Source organism: Ictalurus punctatus, chromosome 12 (assembly GCF_001660625.3).
Source record: "Ictalurus punctatus breed USDA103 chromosome 12, Coco_2.0, whole genome shotgun sequence".
NCBI lineage: Eukaryota > Metazoa > Chordata > Actinopteri > Siluriformes > Ictaluridae > Ictalurus > Ictalurus punctatus.
The window spans coordinates 21,665,990-21,684,684 of NC_030427.2; the positions used below are offsets into that span (position 1 = coordinate 21,665,990).

The window sequence follows — 18,695 nt, forward strand, 5'->3', positions numbered from 1 at the left end:
TCACTGAATCTACTCATTTGTAATGTAAATTAATCTCAAACAAAGTTCAAACCATTCCTCCAATAGCTACACAAAAATAGCTACTACACTCTTGTTTCAAAAATAACTATCCACAATTTGTTCTGGTTTACTTAGAAACTTCTAACTCTCCATCCATCCATCTAACTCTCCACCCATCCATCTAACTGTCTATCCATCCATCTAACTCTCCATCCGTCCATCTAACTATCCATCCGTCCATCTAACTGTCTATCCATCCATCTAACTCTCCATCCGTCCATCTAACTATCTATCCATCCACCCCACTCAAATATGTCAACCGTCCAAAGAAACCATCTGGTGAAACAGTTTTCATGCAACATGGTACAGCAATTATTTTACAGCCCCTATCGAAATCTACTTTATAAAACATTTATACAAAAGAAACCCTGTTATTAATATTAGTCACCAAAAATGGTTGGAAAACAAGTGATTAGTTGCTGGCACTGTGTCTATAGCAGCTTTTAATGATCTCTGTTAATGGGAGTATTGTGATTAACTCTTACCAGTCCTCTTGTTCAGTATTAGCATCTTCCATATTTGAGTCTGCAAAACTGGGAAAATATAATAGAATATTCTAGAATATAACAGAATATGGCTGATTTCCAATGGATTAATTGAGTATGCCACGTGGAACAAACCAAACTGAGAGAAGAAATGGGTCACATACTTTTTAATACATTTGCACAGATGTATGTTTATGCACATTTGTAAATCTATAGTGACTATAGCTATGTGTCTAAGACGTCTGGTGAATGTGTTCTTTTGAGTTAAGATGTATAAACTCTTAGGTGCATAAGATGCACCCACTAGAGCCTCGTCAGACCAGGTGTGATTCAGTATGCTGTATCCTGAATGCCCTTGTTTGCATTAGCTTTACTGTTAGTAAGAAGAATGCGCTTACAGTACAACCCATAAGCACATGAGATACATGTTACTGAGTATCGTTGAAGGAGGACTGAATGGTGATGATGATAAATTGTGATGATGATAAGATAACTGTAAAGATGTCAATGAAAAAGTGAGCTGTAGTCTGTGAATGAGGTGCCAAGCCCATTTCATTTTATTAGCTGAAAAATCACTCGTGGCTACTTACAAGGATTACACGAGTGTTAGGTAGTGTAACAGCTGTCTTACTTACAGTATGTGACAATTTTAAATAGAATAAGCTAGTTAATGTCAATATCATATAAGTAAAGAGGAGGACAAATCAGTAGTACCCTTGAACAAGCAGATTATTGCACACATTCAGAGATGGCCTAAGCACCCGTTTAAATCAATTTGCTGGATGTGCATTATGCAGATTATTCAAATTACCTGCATTCACGCCTCTGAGATTGCCAGATTTGTCCTGAATAGAAACATCCAAGACCATCCAAGACCTGTCTTTAGCACTTGCCTTTGAGTACAGTGTTAAATCCTTACTGCACATGTATAACTCATCTCTGAATGTCTCCAGATAATGTTTTGTTTTTTAATTCATGATTAAATTAAATAATTTTTTTTATTTAGCCATTTTCCATCACACCTTCCTAAATCCTACTGCATGGTAACCTTTGGTTTAAAAAAAATGTATTACTTATATTACTTATAATATATATGAGCGTAAGTCAAATGAAACCTTAAAAGTACAACATAATTTAGATTCTAATATTTTTCTTTTTCTAGATGAATCCAGAGTTAAGCTCTGGAACACTTGCTTTGAACACAATGGAGATTATGTAGAAAAAAATGTATACTGTTTATGGCACCTATTTACAACAAACAAAACAAAATTATAACACATATAACTGATTCATTATATATTATGTTAGCTACCATTTTAGGCTAGTTAACATCGCTAGCTAGGTTGATAACATCATTTCTAGCTTGCAAGATGTCCTCGCTCTTAGGAAGTAAAAAGGCATGACCTTGTGTTTATCCAATTAATAAACAAGTTCATATCTTCTCTATTTAGGTTTGATAATAACTGTGCAGTTTACAACCAAGCCAAAAACTTGGGAATGGGCAAACACCGAGCGTTTATAAAAATTTGTCTACTATTGTATGTGTATATATAATAGCTCTCAGTCAAATAGAATTGAGATTGTACATCGGTTTTGACTTACTACTACTGAATGAGCAAAATGACCTAGATGACCCTTATAGATGCAATACCTCTGTAGTACTGTGCAACAGTCTTAGGCACATGCAAATAAATGCTGTAGACCAAAGATGCCTTTAAAAATAATAAAACTAAATGCTTCTACATTTAAAAAAAAATAAATACTACAAAGAGTCAATAAAATCAATATTTGATGAGATGACCCTTTGCTTTCTGAAAAAAAAAATAGTAGTCTCGGATAAAATTTGTGCAGTTTTATAAGGAAATGAGCTGTAAATTTTGCTGAGCATCTTGCAGAACCAGACCCAGTTCTTCTGGAGACGTTGACTGTTGCACTTTCTTTTTATTTTTTTTAGCAAAACCCAGCACCCTTCATTATGTTTTTTTTTTTTCCTGAAAAGTAATCTCTTATGTAATATGCTGTTTTCTTTACTGACATACAAATATTTTCTGTAATATTTAATTTTGTGCTGGAAAACTAAAATGTTTTTGTATTGACTCAATAATGTAAATCAAATAAAAATCTATAACGCGGTTTGTACTAAAAAAAAAAAGGTGCCAAGACTTTTGCACAGTACTGTGTATATATATGCTTACAGCTAGATTGCATACAGTATGAAAAAATAGCCCATTTATTTTTTAAATGAAAGCGTGTTTCAGCTCGCATTATTAAGAGTTTGGCACATCTAGAGCTGAATGTGGCTGTGTACCCATTCCCTGTTTTCACTGAGAGGAAGCTTGTAGAAATGGATTTTCTGACAGGGTGCAGTAATGTTCAGGTCACAAGCCACCACAGAAGGAAGAGCTAGTGACAGAACAAATATGATGGCACTCAAATTCATTCTTCAATTTGCTATAAACTCAAGATTTAGTATAAACTCAGAGGTGATATATTGGATATTTCAGTTTGATGATAAGGTTCAGTTATTACATGATCATTCCTACAGTACTGTATTACAGGGCCAGAATTTTGGCACATGGCATTGCTAACATTTCAGGTACTAATGACAGACGTACTAGCATACAGAAAGCGAGATCAGCCGGGAGTCTAGGAATTTCTGTGTCTCAGTTTACAGCGTATATACTTTTTCACAGCACCAAATTTGCCACTTAGTTTGACAGTTTTCCCACTGCTGATTTTGCATGATTCATTTACATGTTAACCACAATGCACATTCTTGATGGAATAATGAATTACATAATCTGCATGAAACCTAGCAAGTTCATGTGTATCTTCATGTGTGAGTTCATGTGAAAATATGTGACCGTGTTTGCACCAAATGAAAGTAAAGGTTAAACCATGGTGGAATAGGTGGAGTGGTTGGAGTACAGCATTCCGCAAAAAGAAAGTACACTACATTCCTCTTCAGTGATTTAACACTGTGTGACAAAAACAACAAGAGATTTAAAGCTCAAAAAGAATACAGGGAAAACAGAATTCCGCTGCCATCTCTTTCAACCAATGATGTCTCCAAGCGCCTTCCTGCATTTTGCTGCTCTTGCTTAGAACCATGTGCTGTCCATCCATGCTTATATTTATCCAACCTGAAGCCTATCCAAAAAGAAGGAGACCATTTTTTTTAACCAGTATTGCATGGTGCTTATTCATAGAACCACACATCTCAAGATGGGGACAGACAGATAATGCAGGGACAAGCAGCGAGCTCGACTTGCAATACAGGAAGTGAAAGCGTGAACCCAGCAAGGACAACTGACTGACACAGGTGAGAGGTTAATGGCGAACACCCCAAGTCAGCAGTTGCAGCTCTTCTCTCTCTCTGCCTCTTCCTCGGCTGGGTAAAGGACTTTAGCTGTGAGGCCGCTTTTGACACCGTCCCAGCCATCACGCGCCGAGATCTCACCCATCTTCATCAGCTCATAGATGTCACGTGCCAGAAGCTCGAAGGCGCGCTCCACATTGCTGTTGCACTTCGCTGACGTCTCCACATAGCGCACACCCAACTCGGCTGCCAGCTGCTCGGCCTCGTCGCGGTGCACTTTACGCTCTCGGCTCAGGTCACTCTTGTGGCCGATCAAGATGTAGACCATGTGGTGTGGCAGGATGTGCTCAGTGACTTCGCGGTACCATTCACGCACATGCTCAAAGCTCTTGCGATTGGTCAGGTCAAACACCAGGAGTCCGCCAACCGAATTGCGGTAGTAGGAGGTTGTAATGGACCTAAACGAAAACAGACACAAAATGCTTTAGACAACACACACACACTAACTCCTCCTCCTTTATAGGGTCAATAGCTAGTCTGAAAAGCTCATCTTATTTGTCTTTATTTATTGATTTGATTTGGAATTGCTTTCTTTTAAGTCATTACGAAGCAACCGTACTTTCATTGTTGTTGTTTTTTTTTATTATTGATTTGATCATAGGATCTGATAAAGTTGTACTGATTTAAATGTGCTGTTCTGCCAAATCAATCAGTGGGCAACACGGTAGGTAGCACTGTCACCTCACAACTCCAGGGTCCCCGGTTCAATCCTGATCTCAGGTTACTGACTGCGTTGAGTTTCATGTTCTCCTCATGTCTGTGTAGGTTTCCTCTGGGTTCTCTGGTTTCTTCCTACCTCAAGTAGGTGGATTGGCTATGTGCTACTAGGTGTGAATGTGTGTGCAAGGTTCCCTGCAATGTACTGTTTTCCCATCTGGTATGAATTCTCTTGCCTTATGTGCATGTGTTCTCGGGATCCACCATGACCAGAATAAAGTGGTTTCTGAATATGAATGAACCAGTCTTTTATAACCTAAACATGACCATCTTATAACCATATGTATGATGGGGAACGTCTGTAAAACTGCACATTCATGCAATTGGCTAATCAACCAATCACGTGGCAGCAGTGCAATGCAGAAAATAGGTGATTTTTTTCTCATCTTCAACTGTCCAGTTTGGGTGAGCCTGTGCCCATGATGGCGTCAGATTCTTTTTCTTGGCTGACAGGTGTGGAACCCAATGTGGTCTTCTGCTGTTGTAGCCCATCCACCTCATCCTTCCTGGCAGCTTGAACCTGCTTGAATCTGCCCGTTTTCCTCTGACCTCTCTTATCAACAAGGCGTTTTTTGTTTTTCGCACCATTCTGTGTAAACTCTAGAGACTGTTGTGTGTGGAAAATATCCAGATTGCAACAGCTTCTGAAATACTCTAACCAGACCTTCTGCTACCAACATCCATGCCATGATCAAAGTCACAAAGATCACATGTTCTTCTTCATTCTGATGTTTGATGTGAGCATTAACTGAAGCTCCTGAATCTGCATTATTTTTTGCTGCGTGCTACTGCTACACGTTTGGCAGATTTTAGATAACTGCATGAATCTGCAGATGTTCCTAATAAAGTGGATGGTGAGTGTGTGTGTATGTGTGTGTATATATGTGTATATATATATATATATATATATATATATATATATATATATATATATATATATATACATAAAAAAAAAACAGAAAACATTTGAAAGCACCAGATTAGCCTTATTTTATAAGCCTCAACAAATCTTCCAGTTCCTGTAAGAGGTTCTTATGTTCCAGGAAAGAAAATACGATTTGCAAAATCCTTTTGAATGTTGCATTGACAAATTAGTTTGAAGTGAGGTTGTAAGAGCACAGGCGGTTGTGTACTTCTCTAGATGTTACTATGCCATGAGCTGTATGGGTGGATCATGAAGTGGGTTTGTTTATTTGCTCAATTCATCGAGTCATCAGGGAGCAAAGAATCAAGGAGTGTAGACACTGCCACAAATCACCAAATATCACAAAATATGGATGCCAATATTTATGCACCGCTTACTTCAGTGTTATGGCGGGGGGAAAAATGATGTTGATGTTAATCTCTTGTCATGAAAATGCTGACGAGACTGAAATAAGGTTTTTGTGGTTTATGGTGCTACCGTTAGGCGTTGTTTATGCAGGAAGGTAAAAAAATATATATATGGACGATTCATATAAATGCAATAGCCTCTATAGCCCTTAATAAGGCTGCCATATTGTATAGTATATATTATATACTGAAGCTAATGCTTCATAGAGTTATTTAGAGGGTTTGTTTATGCAGGTGTCTCAGATGACGGAAGACTGTTTGCTAGCAGGACAGAAAACAGGCTCTGTGTGTGTGTGTGTGTGTGTGTGTGTGTGTGAGTGAGTGGTTGCGCGCGCGCGCATGACAAACACCTGAATCTCTCTTGCCCGGCGGTGTCCCACAGCTGCAGTTTGATCTTTACCCCCGGTTCTATGTCGAGTGATCGGGCGTAGAAATCTACCCCGACCGTCGGATCCGCCACATCGCTGTACACGCCGTCCGTGAACCTTTTAAGCAGAGACGATTTGCCGACCGTCGAGTCGCCGAGCAGAATAATCCTGAACTGGTATTGCCACAGAATATCCATCGCATGGCGAGCTGAGATCGAGCGCTAAGGTCGAAGGTTTCCGGGAACAACAAAGCGCACGAACGCGGTGTGGCGCTCACGGCGAGGCCAGTGGGCGCGAGCCAAAACGAGCTTGGAGCGCGCGGGTGTGTGCGTGTGTGTGTGTGCGCTCGTGCGTGCGTTTGCGTGCGTGTGCGCCGTTGCAGTCACGTGGCCTGCGATGCGCTTCACTACCTCACGATCAGTGCGCTTTTGTGCCAAGAGACGCAAACACGCAATGCTTTTTTTGTTACTGCGCTCACGCACCGTAGAGGAAACAGGAAAAACCGGTGAAATAATACAGATAGGAAATGCCGGTGTCACTACCCTGTACACGTAGCCCTTTTATGTCATTCAGATATACTGAGGTGACCATATTGCTTGTGTAAAGCAATTGTGATTAAAGTACAGCAACTGACACTGCGTTTAAGATATAGCATCTTATGTACGTGTTGGCACACCAGGTCAAATTTTGAGGCTTTTCTAAATAAAATGTAAAAAAAAAAAAAAAAAATGGTTGTGCAGGGAGCAAACTTACAGTTAATATGACCTACACTGTATGGCCAAAGCTTGTGGACCTCTCATCGTCACACCCACATGTCTGCTTGTTGAATATCCCATTCCATAAGTTGTCCCCCTTTGCTGTTATAATAAGCTCCACTCTTCTGAGAAGGCTTTCCACTAGATTTGGGAGCGTGGCTGTGGGGATTTTTTATTTGTGTTCATTCAGCTACAAGAGCATTACTAAGGTCAGGCATTGATGTTGGGTCGAGGAGGCCCGGGGTGCAGTCGGTGTTCCAGTTCATCTCATAAGTATTCAGTGAGATTGAGGTCATGGATCTGTGCAGGACACTTGAGTTCTTCTACTCTGACTTTAGCAAACCATGTCTTCATAGAGCTTGCTTTGTGCACAGGGATAATGTCATGCTGAAACAGGTTTGTGCCTCTTAGTTCCAGTGAAGGGAAATTGTAACACTACAGTGTACAGCATATACTTTATAGACAATTGTGCACTTACAACTTTGTGGCAACAGTTCGAGGAAGAACCACATATGGGTGAGATGGTCAGGTGTCCACAAATATTTAGCCATATAGTGTAGGGTTATTTTTAAAATAACCCTACACTTTTTAAATACAATTTTTATGGTCTACCATTTAATGCACCATTAGACCTACTGTGTATTTGGTGAATTTAACATATTGGAAACGAAACAGAAAATTTGATATGTGCAAAAGTTTGAGCATCGTGTCCGTCAATACTTAAGAACACCCCCTTTGTCAGAAATCAGAGCCTCCAGATGTTTGGATTTTTAAAATTCTTCTTCAGCCAGCTAACACTCATTGTATTCTTGTGGATGAGGAAAAGTTTTATTTATGTTATTTAACAATGAAATTCAATTTAAAAAAATTTTTTTTTTTAAAGATTGCGCCCATTGCAGGTTGTAATGCAATTTTATGTACATCATTTCACCAGGATCGGGGTGCCCACATTTGCATAAGTCTGCACCATAGGTCCAAGTTTGCAGTCCAATTATTTAGTAGCCTGTAGCACAGGTTTCCAACCCTGGTCCTGGAGTACTCCCTTTCCTGAATATGTTAGTGTTTTCCCCACTCTAACGCACCCATGACAACTAATCAGGTGTGTAGGAAGCAGGGAAGACACAAATAATGTATAGGACATGGCGTACTCCAGGACCAGGGTTGGGAATCTGTGGCAGTTTTTCTCAATCCTGGACCTGAGGTATCCCTTGCACATTTTGGTGTTTCCCTCTTCTAAATAAACCAGTTCTGGTAATTTGTGTTAATTAAAACCACAACAATGCACCCAGATTGAGAAACACAGCTATAAGTAGATTTTTAATTCTTTTTAAATCTGAGCTACCAAACAAGCGCAACATGGCAACCTGAGAACAGTTACTGATGTGGTCATTGGCCCTGTCCATGGTACTGAAACCTAAACTAATGATCAAAGGACTTCCCTTTGCATGTTTTTTTTTTCACACTCCAAATGTAACTGATCATTCAACATGTGTTTGGTGTCTGAAATTTGCTTCTTTAGTTCTCAATGATGCTACATACCTGAACTAAATATTATAGTATTCCATTTTAAACCAGTCCCTGACCCATTTAAGAGCATATATATTCCAAATGTATATGTATAAACATTTCCTCCATGTTCTCCAGTTTCCTCCTACCTTCCAAAAAACATACCAGTAGGTCAACATGTTATGTTAAAATGCCCATAGGTGTGAATAACTGTGTGTGTGTGTGTGTGTGTGTGTGTGTGTGTGTGTGTGTGTGTGTGTGTGTGCATGATGCCCTGCATGAACTGGGGTCCCATTCATGGTGTCTTCCTGCCTTGTGCTCAGTGTTCCTGTAATGGACAGGACTCAGCAGATGTGTGAGAATCCATGTGCAGGAGGTTTATTACACAATTCAGCACAATGTCTAGAATCAAGGTCAGAATTCAGACAATAGTCAAACGTAGAGATCCACAGATAAATCAGTCCAATCCAAAGAAAAGTTGTTAACAAGGAAAAGGTCAAACACAGCAATAGTATTTACTAGATTAAAAACTCAACTTGAACATGCAGGAATGTTCACAAGACTTCACAAAGAATGTTTCTGAATAAGGTGCTTATATAAGTTAAAGCAGGATGTAGCAGGAAGCTGTGAGTTTAGAAGAAGTGTCCTTAGTATTCATGAGAGGGTGCCCTCTACAGGCGTAGAGGTGTAATGTCCCAGGTGGATGTGACAGTTCTGAGATATGTACAGTACATACAGTCCCCTCCAAAACTAATGGAACTGCAAGACCGATTCATATTTTTATTTTTATTTTTGCTGTAGACCGAAGAGATTTGGGTTTGAGATCAAAAGATGAAGCAAGTTTAGCATTTCAGCTTTTATTTCCTGGTATTTATATGTAGATGTGTTAAATGACATAAAACATAGCACATTTTGTATCAGACCACCAAATTTGTAGGCAAGCAAAAATATTGGAACATGTGATTGACAGGTGTTTCTTGTTACCCAGGTGTGTCCTGTTAGATTGATTGTTTAAACATTGTCATGCTGGAACAGGTTTGGTTCCAGGGTCTTAGTTCCAGTGAAGGGAAATGGTAATGGTGCAGCATGCAAAGGCATCCTATACAATTGTGTGCTTCCACCTCTGTGGAAACAGTTTGGGGAAGACTCACATATGGTTGTGATGGTCAATTTTCCACATACTTTTGGTCGTATAGTGTAGCACATCTGACAAAGCCTATCTTGCCTAAACCTAACCGTAAACTCTGGCCTAGCCTATATGGAGCTAGTCCCACCTGATCTTAGTCAGGATAAACTGATTTCTGAAGACAAATGATTGAAATTGAAACATGAAGCACCTAACAGAGTTCCAAAGAGGCCAAATAGTGGTTGCATTACTCACAAAACAGGAAAATTGTTTACTGTATTAAGGGCTACAGTCTCAAAATCGTGGCAGCATATGTCAAACATGGACAAGCAACATTACCAAAGAGGTACGGCGGTGCAAGTTGATACTCACTGACACGAATAGATGAACATTTTATTGGATAAATGCCTCAAAAACACAGCCATAAAAATAACCACAGACTGGAATGCATATACCTCTGTTATCCACTTGCAACAAAAATAATATTCTGTGAGTTTCACAAACCCGCAGGGCTGCAATTCAGAAACCTGTTGTATCAAAAAACAGTGTGTAAAGTCACTTGGTGTAAAGAGCACAAAACCTGGACCCCTGAGTATCTGGAAAAAGTCTGATGGTCTGATAAGGCAAATTTGTTTTTAAAGAAAGCCAAAGCATGCCTTCCCCCAATGTCTGCAGTCAGCTCTAAAGTATGAGCAGTGATCTCTTTAAAATGCATTAGGTCCAGTGAATGCTTTGTATCTTTGTATAATGTCCAACAAGTATGAGGTGATTGGACAAGACCAGCTGTACCTCATGGTGCATATTATTATTATTATTATTATTATTATTATTATTTGGATTTCTGGATAGCCTCAGTCTGTAGATTATGAATAAAGGCTTGCAAAAAAAAAAAAAAAAAAAAAAACCCAGACATTTTAAAATCTATCTATCCATCCATCTATCCATCCATCTATCTATCTATCTATCTATCTATCTATCTATCTATCTATCTATCTATCTATCTATCTATCCATTTATTTTACAATATCAAGTTTCAAAGCAGCACTGCAATTCTACAAGAAGCCAAATTGCGATAACAGTAATTCAAACCAATGTATGCAGTTAATGTTTTTGTTATTCACAGTAATTTTATTATGTTTACTCTGCTGTGTTACTGACTGTTAAAATAAGCAAACTGGTTTAAGTATATAAGCCTATTTAAGCATTAAATAATCGTATATTATCATTAATATTACCTCTACCTTCCTTAGTTTTGTGTGTTCACTGAATAAAGGTAAAATTACAGTTAAAAATTTTTTTGTAGATTTTTTTGTACCATGGCTCTAATAGGTCCCATGATACACATCGAGAATTTATTGTTTTATTACAACTTTCTCACTATTAGTAATAGAATATAGAACTTTTAAATATTAAACAAGCATTCTATTAAAGACCTCTACCTTTTTTACTTAATGACTTACATATTCTTCATTCTAATGGGACTCTAAATGAATGCTTTTATACTAGACAATGTAAGTACCAACTGAAAGTATGTAAGGCAGAGATATTTTGTGTGCCTGATTTGAGTGATATTTTTTATTTTTTTTTTAGCCACAAACACTTCTCAGCTCACTTATATCTTTATATACTATTACTAAATGTGTGTGTGTGTGTGTGTGTGTGTGTGTGTGTGTGTGTGAAAGAGAGAGAAAGAGAGAATTTATATATATATATATATATATATATATATATATATATATATATATATATATATATATATATATATATACACACACACATTTAGATTTTATTTTATTTGTCAAATAATGTTGCATAACTGGTGCAGTAATAGTATTTGGTTGCAATGGTTAGTATTTGTATTTTGTTTTACTTCATTTCACAAACGGCAGATGAAGGTCTGACACTACATTTCCCACAATGCTGTGTGCTTTCGCGCAATCACTCAGCCAATCAGCTTGTCGAAGCTGCACACATAAGAGGAAACGCCGCCCTTCCTCGTCCTCTTACTTTTGTGCTGGAGCTGTAATGGTGAGTAATCGGAATCCTAAAGCATCGGAAAGTTTTAAATGCTATCATTGTAGTTTGGGTTTATATTCGGGTACACTGAATACTTGGTAGTGAGATATTTTGGAAATTTTCAGAGAGTTGACAGAGTTCTTGGACATTTTTGCACGTTTCCACGTGTGTGCTTCATGGCTGTACTTTGTTCTTGGATCAGAAGGCCTAGTTCTCAAGGGTGATTTAAATTTAGTATCATCAGCGCACTCAACTCGGTGTATAATCTAGTACCATGTAAGATCATGGATTATATCCGCGCTAGGAAAGAACAATGTGTGTAATCTTTATCTAGTTATATGGGGCAGCGGCAGGCTTCCTGGGAAATATTGCCCAGGCCCAGGAAACATATACAAGCTTGCTACATAATGTATAATTCAAAATAACTTGTTTGTATTGGGAAATGGAATCAAATGAGATGTATTGTAAATGGGAAATGAGTTCAGATAATGTCTATGAAGTAGTAAATCCCTCATAAACTAGCATCAACATCTTGACAACTACTGCTGTGGGGGGAAATGGAAATGATGAGATTCTAATGGTTTCTGCTTCAAATACCACTGCACCAGCTTACAATTATTGGTCCTTAATGGTATCCACAAGATTAATCATGCCACCAACAGACTGCAACATCTTACCAGTAGAGACTTAAATGGTCTACAACAGCTTGCATCAAAACCAGTACAATTCCCATTATAACCATTACAAATTCCATTTCTTATGCAATATGTGCATAAGCATGGGTGTGTAATGTTTAAAGCAATACATTGCTGCACTCTTTCCATGAACATTGGCTGAAGGAGTGTATAGATTTGCAGCACATACCATGCTAGTTTATTCACAATGTGGCTCAGGCAAAAACAGTAGAACTTGCTGATGACACTACCGATTATTTTAAATGGTAGAAACTCCTCTACTTGGCCCTTATCGAAGGCGTTCCTGTTTCCCTGTAGCAGGCAGCGATCAGAAGGAGCCTAAATAATCACTTTTACCGACGGTCGCTGTGTGGCTGTCCCCTTAGCCACTTCAGCAACATTAAGGGAAAGGACACCTTCATAACTTCTTTTAGGGTACAGATGTGTTGTGATGTCACATGTCTTGGTCCGAATCTGGAAGAAAATTTTAAAAGTTGCAAGCTCCCCTGAATATTGCAAAGCTTGCTTGATTGTGTTAATTTGATCATGAAATCCTGGAGTTACTGATTCTTGTTTTGTGCTGTATTAAGTCACTTATGTTTTTTGTCATTAACAAATCTTGGTAAACAGAGAACTTAGCAATATTGGTATTTCAGGATTCTCATCCCTGGACTGTATGTAAACTGTGTATGAGTAACACTCCTGACATTTTCATGTTACAGATCAGTTGGTATGTTCAGAGTGTTTGACTCCACCCAAAAGAAGAAAATGACCTACTTGCTGGTAATTTGCATTCTGATGCTCCTTTTTTAATATTGTAGTTTTGGCTGTGAATACTTACTTCTATACTTGCCTATCTGAGAGTAAAACTACTGTTATGAGAATTTCTTTACCTCAACACTGAGCCACAAAAGACCTTTGCTTGATGTTTTGTTTATTACTGAAGTATTTATCCTAAGTTTTCTTTACAGATGGGTGCAATTGGCTGAGAGGCAGACAACATGGCCCTTAAGTGATTCTTAAAGAAAGGTAACTGATCGATTTTGTGTCATGTACAACTTCGCTGAAAACTCGTGGCCCTTATCGAAGGCGTTCCTGTTTCCCTGTAGCAGGTGACGATCAAAAGGGAGCCTAAATAATCACTTTTACCGACGGTCGCTGTGCGGCTGTCCCCTTAGCCACTTCAGCAACATTAAGGGAAAGGACACATTCATTCACAGTGACATTTACATGGCTGCGATTTAATCCAGATTATTTGATGTCTGTATCCTAAACATGGTAGCCTGTTAAATCTGTGTTTGCTTGTGTAGTATAAATGTACATGTAGTGTAAATAAGTAATTAGCAGTGTAAAGTATAATTTAACTTTCTTGTAATAAATATTTGATATTTACCCAGTTTTTTCTTTGTAGATGGTAGCAAGTTAATCTTGCTGACAAGATGATCCTGAAGTCAAACTGAAAAGGTAACTTGGAAATTTATTTTGGGGATTGTAAAAACTTTGACCTGACTATGATGACCCACTTGCCCTATCTGAGAAAAGCTCTATTATGAAACAATCAAAATCCTCATTTCCCTGAGTCGGTGTCTGGACCAGGTTTAAATTCATGATGATTCAAGCTTCATAGTAACTTATTTCATCTCTCTTAGGTTGTGAATGAACTGGCTGTGATGGGTGTTCACCTTGACACAGGTAAGTTGCGTAAATGTTCTGTTGTGGCATATTGTAATGCACGGTTTCTGAGGATCTTTGCTCTTTACCGTGGGACAGGTTCTCCAACTACGTGCTAGAGTAACGGGTGGAATTTAGGCTGCTCGGGCTGTCTGGTGCCTGGTGCAGCTACGCTACTCCCATACATCAGTCTTAACTACATTGACTTATTCTGTTTTTCTTGTCTAGGATGGTGTCCTACTTGATGCAGGACCATGTTGTGCTCACTACCACAGGTATGTCAGTACAGTATAGAACAAATTTAACATTTTTCAAAGCTGATCAAGGATGACAATATTTTAATTTGTGACTGCTGGATGAAGCTTGCGGATATGGGACTGAGATCAGCTAATCTTGTTACTTCCATGAACGTTATGCAGTGCCTTTGCACTGACTGAACATTGTGTGTTGCAGCCGACCTGAGTTTGGTATGGACACTTGCACCGGAGTGACTGGATGAAATGCTGACAGATGCAGAATTGAGGAACCATGTACCACGTACCACAGTGGCTTGAGTACAAGTGCGTGGCACAAGACCAGTGAAATCTGACTTGCCTTACTGGTTAAATAGATTGACACTTGGTTTTTTAGCAATGCAAGGGTCATGGAAAGCCTGTGAGTTATAATCAGGGTAACATGAGCCTGTAGTATGTATGCTGTGCTTTGAAACCTGTTTTAACCAATAAATCACAATATGAACAACTGGTCTGTTAATGAACCTGAACAGTGCATGGTGACTGGTAAATGAGACCTTTTTTAGCTGCACACATGTTCAAATCAAAGGGGGGGTTGGTCTGAATGTGTTGTCACGTGATGCATCTTGGTCTAAATCTATAGTAACCTTGAGAAATTAACTGCTTACAAATATTAAGGAGTTTAATTGGTTTTTGCATTTTTCTAGCAAAATCCTTAAGTGATTAGTTTTAAAGGGTGCAACCAACAGCAGTGGCGCTTCCATTTCAGGGCAATGAGCTCACTGCCCAAAACCTTATACTTTTGCTACTGCTTGAACTGAAGGTGAATGATTGAATTTGTTGGGTAAGAATATTTACAACACTTTCTAGGGAATTGTCTGCTTAAGCATACCTAATATGGAAAGTAGGAAAATAGCCTATATAAGTTGCTCATTGTACTGGGTATGTACTTCAAAATGGAACTGCATAACAAAGTAAGGACTCAATAAAAAAATTCTGATACATTGAAATACAGTTGTTGGTTAATAAATGTAAAACTACAACAAACTTGAGTACATTTGTCACTGGAGAAATCATTTACAGTGCTGGAGCAAATACATTTCACATCCTGGTTTCTTCTGTTTTTGTGTCCTGTACTAAATAGTCTTAAATCTTCAAACAAAACTAAACACTAGTCAACCTGAATAAACAACGTTTTTGTTGAATTAAGAAAGCTAAAGTAGTCATTCAGAGGTAGACTTATTCCTATGCTTTGGTTCAATGTCTTGCTGCATAATTCAGGTGTGCTTGAGTTTCAATTGACGGACTGAAGACTGGACAGTCTCCTTTAGGATTTTCACTGTGGTCCTTTGGCTTTCCAGAGCATTTGAAAAAGCTTTGTAACCCTTCCCAGACTGATGTATTTCAATCACCACTGTCATCATTTCTGGAATTTCTTTTAACTTTGGCATTGTGTGTTACTGGGTAAGACTTTTTAACCAACTTCATGCTGTTGGAAAAAGTTCTATTCAAGTGTAGATTTGATTGAACAAGGTTTGCAGTAATCAGGCCTGGTTACATCTAGTCCAGCTGAACCCCATTATGATTGAGTTTCATAGAGTCCGGGGATTAGTAACTATGGGGGTAAGTATATTTTTCATTTACCTCTCATCAACAAGGCATTCCCACCCTCAGAACTGTCACTTGCTTAATGGTTTTTGCACTATACTGTGTAAACTTGAGACTATAGTTTGTTGAAATACTCAAACAAGACCTTCTGGTGCCAACATCCATGCCACTGTTAAAGTCACAGAGATCACAATTTTTCTTCATTCTGATGATTGATGTGAACATTAACTGAAGCTCTTGACCTGTTATCTTCATGATTTCTTGCAGTGTGCTGCTGCCACATGGTTGGCTGATTAGGTAACTGCATGTGTGTATGTATATATATATATATATATATATACACACACACATATATACATATATATACAGATACATATATACACACACACACACACACACACACTTTTGTACATTATATAATAAAGGTTAATAAAAAAAATTCAAGCATACATTTTGTTCGCACATGCCCAGTCCCACTGTATGTATTTGTTAATTTTAAATTTTTTAAGGATCATTTTTACAGTTAATGCAGATTGGCACAAGTAAAACTGACGCTCCTAATATCCATGCTCATGTCCACTTTGCATAGCAAGCAATAACAGTTAAGAATATTATAATATTGTGTATAGTAACCTGCATCCAAACTGGCAAGCACCTGTTGACCTTTGCCTAGCATGTTTGAGACTGCATTAATGCCAAGTGACATCTGAATTTGAATGTTTAATTAATTGCACATGGATTAGTGAGAACATGTTAGTGGGCAAAAGCATAGAGTAAATGCTTGTGTTTGCCTGCAGAGATTTTCACCAATCCAAATAAATTACTTCTAATTGATTCCTATCTTTACGTGGACACTGTAAACAGTCTTCACTTAATTCAACGTCAAAGTTATATGTGGTTCTCAAACTTCACCCTCAGATCTCTCAGCACCACCACCTGTTTCACTTCCCACTCAACAGTGGTGCATAAAAATGTCAACAACCACAGTCTCTTGTCCTCATTTTTTTTTTATTACAATGACAAAACACATTTTAAACAAACAAACATGGTTAAATGTATAAATTATGCAGTTGACCTTTCTACATTTTGCCTACTCCCTTTTCTTGATACAAGTTAAAGATGTCTCAGCCAAATACAATAAACCTGAATTCACTTGTTTAGACAGTAATATATAGCATTACATGTGTGCTGCTGAAAATAAAACAAAAAAACATGCTTTTGCAGTAACCACCAGTTGCTTGGCAGAAAAAATGTAATAATGAAAACTATACACCTTTGCCAATAAACTTGCAATAAAACAGGCTATTCAAAAATCAGAGCCAACTCTTGTGTGCATTTCTTCCTTTGGAAAATACTGCAGTCCTGCAGAGAAAAAAAAGAAAGAAATGAAGCACACACTTAATTGTTTGTTAAAGGACAGCAAATGGAAGTAGGTATTATCAGGCGATTAATTATACAGACCTGCCAACCCTAAAAGGTTGTGTGGCGCTTGCGAGGCATTGCATAATGCATTTACTGCTTTCATTTTCAGTAAATGATTTACCCGCGTCAGGGTTATAGTGGTTTAAAATAATAATTTGTTTTTATTTTGAGAACTAGAACTGAATAAGTTATCAACAGCCAAGTGGCCAAAAAAAACAAAACAAAAAAAAAAACAACTGCACGAGCAGAGAGGAATGAGATTTAATACAGTCTTAAAAGCATCAAAAAGTTTAGATAATCAGTGTTCAATATCTTGGTCACCCTACCATTTCACGATCATCCAGGATAATGTTTCTTCCATTGATCAAAAAAACTAACAATTTTGGGCTAAAACTTGGCCGAAATATCAGTGTATCCACATTAAATATAATTAACTCATGTTTAGAACATATTCGTCTAAGGTGTACATATGCCGGTAGAAATTTCTGTTAACTTTGAAAGAAAACAATAGTGGTGCATTTTTCAAGCAAGACGAGACATCTATGGGAAAAAAAGTTTATTACACTGTGAGATGGACGAAGGGAGCTTCTTGTGCTGTTGGTTAATATAAGAAAGCTCAAGACACCTCATCGTTCCAGATCTGTTCGGCTCACCTGGTGTTTATATTTTGGGGAGTAAACAGACTTGGTGTATTTTTTGAGTGAGAACTCGTAGTAGTGTGGTGCAATGTTAAAATGCGGAGCTCCAATACAAAATGAGTGTGAAGGTTGGCAGGTCTGATTACACCATAGTCTAATTGTGACCTTTTAAATGAATGTGAACAGTCAAAAAACATGTAAACCACAAACGGACGTACCTTTTATTGGTTTGATCCGTCCTGGGAGATAGAGGGCAGTTTGAACTCTGCGATCTCGGAATCTGGAGAACTGCTGCCACTGCGATCGCTATACATATCTCTGTGGAGAGAGAGCGAGAGAGGAGGATTCAGAAATAAAATATATTCAGGGGAGAAAACATCCTGCATGAGTGGTTAAATGAAGCATTTCTGATGTGCTATTAGGAATGCAAGTGTGATGGTTTGGCTCCATACCGTGGCGAGAGCTGGCAACCTCTCTGTAGGTAGCTGTGTAGTTTTCCAGCTGCAGCCAGCAGCAGACCAAAATACGGTGGGGAGGGCTTCATTGGCCGGGATGTGAACTCGGGATGGTACTGTACACCCACGAAATATGGATGATCTGTGACATCAAGAAGAATAATTCGATTCAAATCAAAGAATTGTGCAAATTCAAGCTAAGAAAACCAGGCTATGATAATGACCTCACTGTAAAAAAAAAAAAATTTAA

At 38.3% G+C, this 18,695-nt stretch overlaps 2 protein-coding genes, 1 long non-coding RNA gene and 4 other non-coding genes across 9 annotated transcripts in view; 5 read left to right on the forward strand and 2 right to left on the reverse strand.

Moving 5' to 3' along the window:
* Nucleotides 1-695: 695 nt before the first annotated feature.
* Nucleotides 696-6,709, reverse strand: rab42a (RAB42, member RAS oncogene family a). Its single transcript, XM_017480728.3, has 2 exons — nt 6,324-6,709; nt 696-4,322 (listed from the first exon to the last, which is right to left on the reverse strand). Exons 1-2 carry the CDS (start codon nt 6,536-6,538, stop codon nt 3,896-3,898), a joined length of 642 nt encoding a protein of 213 aa, XP_017336217.1. The 5' UTR covers nt 6,539-6,709; the 3' UTR covers nt 696-3,895.
* Nucleotides 6,710-11,679: 4,970 nt separating this feature from the next.
* On the forward strand, nt 11,680-14,830 carry LOC108273348 (uncharacterized). The gene is made up of 7 exons (XR_001814289.3): nt 11,680-11,756; nt 13,141-13,201; nt 13,390-13,447; nt 13,830-13,882; nt 14,068-14,110; nt 14,318-14,364; nt 14,543-14,830. It is a non-coding gene; the product is annotated as an uncharacterized LOC108273348 (long non-coding RNA).
* LOC124628783 (small nucleolar RNA SNORA16B/SNORA16A family) lies at nt 12,700-12,836 on the forward strand. The gene has a single exon (XR_006983465.1). It is a non-coding gene; the product is annotated as a small nucleolar RNA SNORA16B/SNORA16A family (small nucleolar RNA).
* On the forward strand, nt 13,491-13,628 carry LOC124628782 (small nucleolar RNA SNORA16B/SNORA16A family). The gene has a single exon (XR_006983464.1). It is a non-coding gene; the product is annotated as a small nucleolar RNA SNORA16B/SNORA16A family (small nucleolar RNA).
* Nucleotides 13,923-14,003, forward strand: LOC124628781 (small nucleolar RNA SNORD103/SNORD85). Its single transcript, XR_006983463.1, has one exon. It is a non-coding gene; the product is annotated as a small nucleolar RNA SNORD103/SNORD85 (small nucleolar RNA).
* LOC124628788 (small nucleolar RNA SNORD99) lies at nt 14,406-14,478 on the forward strand. Its single transcript, XR_006983470.1, has one exon. It is a non-coding gene; the product is annotated as a small nucleolar RNA SNORD99 (small nucleolar RNA).
* A 2,089-nt stretch (nt 14,831-16,919) lies between the features above and the next one.
* Nucleotides 16,920-18,695, reverse strand: part of ctps1a (CTP synthase 1a) — a 50,211-nt gene continuing 48,435 nt past the window's right edge. For all 3 annotated transcript variants that reach the window (XM_047158776.1, XM_017482479.1, XM_017482478.1), the window contains exons 17-19: nt 18,443-18,587; nt 18,209-18,308; nt 16,920-17,292 (exon numbers count right to left, since the gene is read on the reverse strand). In XM_047158776.1, coding sequence (XP_047014732.1) covers nt 18,212-18,308; nt 18,443-18,587 — 242 coding nt within the window. In that variant the 3' untranslated portion in view covers nt 16,920-17,292; nt 18,209-18,211. The remainder of the gene's footprint in view (nt 17,293-18,208; nt 18,309-18,442; nt 18,588-18,695) is intronic.